The 7,847-nt window shown below is 44.0% G+C and overlaps 1 protein-coding gene across 1 annotated transcript; it reads right to left on the bottom strand.

The window, feature by feature from the left end:
- Positions 1-854: 854 nt before the first annotated feature.
- On the bottom strand, positions 855-2,052 carry LOC123724146 (uncharacterized). The gene is made up of 2 exons (XM_045687090.1): positions 1,293-2,052; positions 855-1,170 (listed from the first exon to the last, which is right to left on the bottom strand). Exons 1-2 carry the CDS (start codon positions 2,029-2,031, stop codon positions 1,046-1,048), a joined length of 864 nt encoding a protein of 287 aa, XP_045543046.1. The 5' UTR covers positions 2,032-2,052; the 3' UTR covers positions 855-1,045.
- Between the last annotated feature and the right edge of the window lie 5,795 nt (positions 2,053-7,847).

The raw sequence follows: 7,847 nt of genomic DNA on the forward strand, positions 1-7,847 counted from the left end.
TCCTCTTGATCACTGTTAAGCTTGCCTCCCACATAACATGTCCTTCTACGCAGCCGAAAACAGCTCCATATCATACTCCACTGAAAGCGCTGCAGTCAGGAAATGGAGACCTGGTAGTCCAAAGTTGTGTTTGTTGATGTCTTTCTAGCCTGTCATTCACTAGGTGGTAGTAGTGTTTCTGTTTCACACTGTCAATCCAACCTTTAAAGGCTCGTCTGGTGAACTGGGTCAGATAATAGAGAGGAGAGATTGCTACATTTTACTATAGAATTCTTTAGTATACTGTAGAATACTATATTACACACTGTGAAAGCCTACACTTCTATGTCAAAGATAATAAAACAAAAACACTATAGTAAATACTACACACAAAAATAAATATTACACTAATGTCCGCAAAAACACTACAGTAAATACTACAGTCAGCAAAAACACTACAGTAAATACTACAGTATATTACAATCTGCAAAAACACTACATGAATTACTATAGTATATACTACAGTTTTCTTTCAGTACAGTATTTATTCTATTCTGTAAATACTACAGTATACTACAGTAAACACTACAGTGAATACTACAGTAAAGACTGCAAAAACACTACAGTGAATACTACATTATATAAATATAGTAATACTGCAGTATTTAGACCATAGTATATTATAGTATTTGTTATATGGGAACCCTGTCAAACTCCATAGAGGACAGATAAACACCAACCAGCTGAACTTTGCCCCAAATCAGTCAGACTGGGGGCGGGGAACAGAGGTGGGTGGGCTTTCATTGATATCCAATAAGGGATAGGAAGAGCTACAGGCAATTCATTTCAATCCCCTTAATAACATGTGTGTACCCTTTACAGTTAGATTGTGTTTAATTGTAAAAGTATTACATATAAAGATTCCAGGTACAAACATAAATGTCCTCACAACAGAACATTTTTGTCAAGTGATTGTTCAAATTATTTAGCTTCAAATTACTGTCTATTTGAGTCTTTGATGTACACGTTTTAAATACTGTATACGTTTCTTTATCCAGTTGTGAAACTATTTCTTCTCGGCCCCCAGGTGTTTTTCAGGACAGCTCAGACAGTACTTGCTGATGGACCTGGGGTAAGGAGGACTGGCTGGGTCCACTTTCTTGGTCTTCAGATCCACTCTGTAGTATTTATCTGGAAAACAAATACAGAGAATATATCTGGTGGATTTCAAGTTGTTCTGTGCCCTTAGGGTGTGTGTTTAATGGGAGGTTAAAAAGAAAAAAGCACAAGGACAATAAAGTATCTTTCCTTACCTCCCTTGAAGAAGTAGACGCTCTGCACTGGCTGGCCCTTGTTGACAAACTCCCAGTAGGCACCTCTCCTCAGCGTTGTATCTGGAGTCATAGTTGTATACATCTCTTCTCCTGTCCTGGTTATCCCTCCTTCTATCCCTGTCTCTGTCTTCGTCCCTGTCATCCGTCGGGCGCATGTCCCACCCTCCGCCAGCTTCCGCCCGAGATCCATCCCCCTCTCAGCGAATCCTTTCCCCATATCCATCCCCCTCTCTGCGAATCCTTTCCCCATATCCATCCCCCTCTCTGTGAATCCTTTCCCCATATCCATCCCCCTCTCAGCGAATCCTTTTCCCATATCCATCCCCCTCTCTGCGAATCCTTTCCCCATATCCATCCCCCTCTCTGTGAATCCTTTCCCCATATCCATCCCCCTCTCAGCGAATCCTTTCCCCATATCCATCCCCCTCTCAGCGAATCCTTTCCCCATATCCATCCCCCTCTCAGCGAATCCTTTCCCCATATCCATCCCCCTCTCAGCGAATCCTTTCCCCATATCCATCCCCCTCTCAGCGAATCCTTTCCCCATATCCATCCCCCTCTCAGCGAATCCTTTCCCCATATCCATCCCCCTCTCTGTGAATCCTTTCCCCATATCCATCCCCCTCTCTGTGAATCCTTTCCCCATATCCATCCCCCTCTCAGCGAATCCTTTCCCCATATCCATCCCCCTCTCTGTGAATCCTTTCCCCATATCCATCCCCCTCTCAGCGAATCCTTTCCCCATATCCATCCCCCCTCTCAGCGAATCCTTTCCCCATATCCATCCCCCTCTCTGTGAATCCTTTCCCCATATCCATCCCCCCTCTCTGTGAATCCTTTCCCCATATCCATCCCCCCTCTCAGCGAATCCTTTCCCCATATCCATCCCCCTCTCTGTGAATCCTTTCCCCATATCCATCCCCCTCTCTGTGAATCCTTTCCCCATATCCATCCCCCTCTCTGTGAATCCTTTCCCCATATCCATCCCCTTCTCTGCGAGCGCCTGCCCCATATCCATTACCGTCCCGGCACCCCAGTAAGACTGGTGTCTATTTCTGCGTCGGACCCACTGCTGGTCCCACTGCTGTCCATTTTGTTGCCCTTGTCCATATTGTTGTCCATATTGCTGTCCATTGTTGCCCTTGTTGTCCATATTGTTGTCCATATTGCTGTCCATTTTGTAGCCCTTGTTGTCCATATTGTTGTCCATTTTGCTGACCCTGTTGGCCATATTGTTGGCCATACTGCCCCCACTGTTGGTCCCATGGCTGGCGCCTCCCGTCATTGCGGTCCCGTAAAGGGGGTAAAGGTGGTGGGGGTAGGGGGTGCGGCCAGTGGCCTGGGGGTGATGTAGAGTCTCCCTGTCAAGACAGCGTCCACTGGGGACTTGATGCTGATCCAGTCCTTGTTGATGAACCGATGCCCACCGTGGTGGTTGGGGACTGAGGGAGAGAGAATGACATGAGATATAGCATTAGATGGTGGGGTCTAGCTTTAAAACTCTTCTTGTTTGTTAAGCAACCATTTTCTTAATGTAAACATTGTGCCATTAATGATTCCTTATATCCTCTTTCTTCACCACTTCAATACGCATTGGATGAGAAGGTCCGCAGGTAAGAGATTTAGATCTTCTTCTCAAATGCGTTTTGAGAAGAAGAAATAAAAATAGGAAGTGAGGACACAAGAAAAGATCATTGAGAAAGAGCTACAGTGAGGGAAAAAAGTATTTGATCCCCTGCTGATTTTGTACGTTTGCCCACTGACAAAGGAAACAGAGGTCACATTAGATGAAATACCCAATGAATTATAAGCCTTTTTTTTATTTAACTAGGCAAATTCTTATTTGCAATGACAGCCTACTGGGGAACAGTGGGGTAACTGCCTTGTTCAGGTGCAGAATGACAGATTTTTACCTTGTCAGCTCGGGGATTCAAACCAGCAACCTTTCAGTTATTGGCCCAATGCTCTAACCACTAGGCTACCTGCATATTATGTGAATATTGAACATATGCAACTCATTACCATGTTAATCAGTGGTGCATTATTCAATATGACCATTAGAGGTTGTTAAAAGTGAAATCTGTAACTTTTGTAACAATCAATATACAAACACACGCACGCACACACACACTCTCTTCTTACTTTTCATACGACATGCGGTCTCGTAGTCTGAGCAGCAGCTCTTGTAGTGCCGACACATGGTGTCACACTGGTAATTCTTTTTGGAGTCGAAGCCATTCTCCCAGCGGTCCACGCATGACTCTGACACACAAGGACAGCACTTAGAAATGACCATGGAACAGCAAACATTTCTGGAATACTTCCACCAACTCCAATATACTGTTTCTAACTGAGTTTCCAAATCCTGTTCTCTTTCACCAGTAACAACTCAGTCAAACTTCAACCAAAATGTCACCACTACATTTTCAAATCAACCTAGATTATATATATTTTTATGGTATACTTACCCTCTGCAGCAAACTTAGTAGCTAGCCTGGCTAGCAGGAGTATCAGCCCGAGCCTCATGCTGTCGGTCTCTCTGGGTCTCTCTGGGTGTGTGACTGAGAGGACCCAGGGGATAGAGAACCGTGCACTGCCAATCAATGACCAATGCAATGCAGTGGCTACCAGTGTCATTCACCTCTACAGCATGTTTAGTTAAACCTTGTTTCAACCTTGTTTCAACCTTATTTTTGTTGAAAGAAATCTGTAAATGAAGAGTTTCATTCAAAATGATATATATCAATTTAAATAAATGTTGGTAAGTTAGCTTTTTCCCTTTAATAAAGAACCTATGAAACAGATACAACCACAAAGACCAGGGAGGTTTTCCAATGCCTTGCAAAGAAGGGGACCTATTGGTAGATGGGTAAAAAAGCAGACATTGAATATCCCTTTGAGCGTGGTGAAATGATTAATTACACTTTGGATTGTGTATCAATACACCCAGTCACTACAAAGATACAGGCATCCTTCCTAACTCAGTTGCCAGAGAGGAAGGAAACCGCTCAGGGATTTCACCATGAAGCCAATGTTCACTTTAAAACAGTTACAGAGTTTAATGGCTGTGATAGGAGAAAACGGAGGATGGATCAACAACATTGTAGTTACTCCAGAATACTAACCTAACTAGGAAAAGAGAGAAGCCTGTACAGTATAAAAAAATATTCAAAAACATGCATCCTGTTTGCAACAAAGCATTAATACTGCAAAAAATGTGGTAAAGCAATTCACTTTTTATCCTGATTACAAAATGTTATGTTTGGGGCAAATCCAATACAACACATTACTGAGTACCACTCTCCATATTTTCAAGCATAGTGGTGGCTGCATCATGTTATGGGTATGCTTGTAATTGTTTAGGACTGGAGAGTTTTTCAGGATAAAAAAGAAACGGAATGGATCTAAGCACAGGCAAAATCCTCAAGGAAAACCTGGTTCCATCTGCTTTCCACCAGACACTGGGAGATGAATTCACCTTTCAGCAGGACAATAACCTAAAACACTATGCCAAATCTATGCTGGAGTTGCTTACCAAAAATCCAGTGAACGTTCCTGAGTGGCCGAGTTACAGTTTTGACTTAAAAATGCTTGAAAAATTTGACACAGCTTAAGAATTTTTAAAAGAATAATGGGCAAATGTTGCACAATCCAGGTGTGGAAAGCTCTTAGGGACTTACCCAGAATAACTCACATCTGTAATCGCTGCCAAAGGTAATTCTACAAAGTATTAACTCAGTGGAATGAATACTGTTTCAATTAGATATTTCTGTATTTAATTTTCAATAAATTTGCTAAAATTGCTAATAACATGTTTTCACTTTGTCATTATGGGAGTATTGTGTGTAGATGGGTGAGAGAAATTATATTTAATCAATTTTGATTTCAGCCTGTAACACATAAAAATGTGGAATAAGTTAATAGGTATGAATACTTAGCCTATATCATTAATTAAAAAGTCCTAAAACGGATGTAGAAATTGCAGATTTCCCCTTTAAGCAACAGTAAAAGGCCTAATGACTATAATGGACAAAATATTGTTATTTGTTTCTGCTGATATCTGTTCATCAAGAGCTTCATGAAATGGGTTTCCATGGCCAAGCAGCTGCACACAAGCCTAAGATCACCATGTGCAATGCCAATCGTCGGCTGGAGTAGTGTAAAGCTCGCCACCATTGGACTCTGGAGCAATGGAAATGCATTCTCCGGAGTGATGAATCACGCTTAACCATCTGGCAGTCCGACGGACACATCTGGGTTTGGCGGATGCCAGGAGAATGCTACCTGCCCAAATGCATAGTGCCAACTGTAAAGTTTGTTGGAGGAGGAATAATGGTCTGGGGCTGTTTTTCATGGTTCAGACTAGGCCCCTTAGTTCCAGTGAAGGGCAAATTTAACGCTACAGCATACAATGTCTGTGCTTCCAACTTTGTGGCAACAGTTTGGGTAAGGCCCTTTCCTGTTTCAGCATGACAATGCCCCTATGCACAAAGCGAGGTCCATACAGAAATGGTTTGTCGAGATCGGTGTGGAAGAACTTGACTGGCCTGCACAGAGCCCTGACCTCAACCGCACTGTACACCTTTGGGATGAATTGGAACACAGACTGTGGACCAGGTCTAATCGCCCATGCGAGGTCCATACAGAGACAAAGTAGAGTCGCAATTCAACGGCTCAAACACGAGACGTATGTGGCAGGGTCTTCAGTCAATAATGGATTACAAAAAGAAAACCAGCCCTGTCGCGGACATCGACGTCTTGCTCCCAGACATATTAAAACAACTTCTTTGCTCGCTTTGAGGACAGACAATACAGTGCCACTGACACGGCCCGCTACCAAAGCCTGTGGGCTCTCCTTCTTCGTGGCCAACGTGAGTAAAACATTTAAACGTGTTAACCCTTGCAAGGCTGCCGGCCCAGACGGCATCCCTAGTCGCGTCCTCAGAGCAGCTGGCTGGTGTGTTTACGGACATATTCAATCAATCCCTATCCCAGTCTGCTGTCCCCACATGCTTCAAGAGGGCCACCATTGTTCCTGTTCCCAAGAAAGCTAAGGTAACTGAACTAAATGACTATCGCTCCATTGCACTCACTTCTGTCATCATGAAGTGCTTTGAGAGACTAGTCAAGGATCATATCACCTTCACCTTACCTGATACCCTAGACACACTCCAATTTTCTTACCGCCCCAATAGGTCCACTGACAATGCAATCGCCATCACACTGCACACTGCCCTAACCCATCTGGACAAGAGGAATACCTATGTAAGAATGCTGTTCATTGACTACAGCTCAGCATTTATCACCATAGTACCCTCCAAACTCGTCATTAAGCTCGAGACCCTGGGTCTCGACCCCACCCTGTGCAACTGGGTCCTGGACTTTCTGACAGGCCGCCCCCAGATGGTGAAGGTAGGAAACAACATCTCCACCCCTGTTCCCCATGACTGTGGTCATGCACGCTTCCAACTCAATCATCAAGTTTGCAGACGACACTACAGTGGTAGGCTTGATTACCAACAACGACGAGAAGCCTACAGGGAGGAGGTGAGGGCCCTCGGAGTGTGGTGTCAGGAAAATAACCTCTCACTCAATGTCAACAAAACAAAGGGGATGATTGTGGACTTCAGGAAACAGCAGAGGGAGCATCCCCACATCCGCTTCAACGGGACAGTAGTGGAGAGGGTGGAAAGTTTGAAGTTCCTTGGCGTACACATCACGGACAAACTGAAATGGTCCACCCACACAGACAGCGTGGTGAAGAAGGTGCAACAGTGCCTCTTCAACCTCAGGAGGCTGAAGAAATTCGGCTTGTCACCAAAAACACTCACAAACTTTTACAGATGCACAATCGAGAGCATCCTGTCAGGCTGTATCACCGCCTGGTACGTCACCTGCACCGCCCGCAACCGCAACGCACTCCAGAGGGTAGTGCGGTCTGCGCAACGCATCACCAGGGGCAAACTACCCGCCCTCCAGGACACCTACAGCACCCGATGTCACAGGAAGGCCAAAAAGATCATCAAGGACAACAACCACCCGAGCCACTGCCTGTTCACCCCGCTATCATCCAGAAGGCGAGGTCGGTACATGTGCATAAAAGCTGGGACCGAGAGACTGAAAAACAGCTTCTATCTCAAGGCCATCAGACTGTTAAACAGCCATCACTGACATAGAGAGGCTGCTGCCAACATACAGACTCAAATCTCTGGCCACTTAAATAAATGGACTTAATAATGGTATCACTAGTCACTTTAAATAACACCACTTTAATAATGTTTACATATCCTACATTACTCATCTCATATGTATATACTGTACTCTATACCATCTACTGCATCTTGCCTATGCCGCACGGCCATCGCTCATCCATATATTTATATGTACATATTCTTATTCATCCCTTCACATTTGTGTATATATGATAGTTGTTGTGAATTTGTTTGATTACTTGTTAGATATTAATGCATTGTTGGAACTAGGAGCACAAGCATTTCGCTACACTCGCATTAACATCTGCTAACCATGTGTATG

Source organism: Salmo salar, chromosome ssa09 (assembly GCF_905237065.1).
Source record: "Salmo salar chromosome ssa09, Ssal_v3.1, whole genome shotgun sequence".
Lineage (NCBI taxonomy): Eukaryota > Metazoa > Chordata > Actinopteri > Salmoniformes > Salmonidae > Salmo > Salmo salar.

Bases quoted from the DNA above. Each gene is read 5' to 3' on its own strand.
- LOC123724146 (XM_045687090.1), bottom strand. From the start codon at position 2,031: ATGGATATGGGGAAAGGATTCACAGAGAGGGGGATGGATATGGGGAAA. The intron at 1,171-1,292 runs GTAAGGAAAGAT...TTTGTTTTCCAG, and splicing joins CGTCTACTTCTTCAAGGGAG to ATAAATACTACAGAGTGGAT.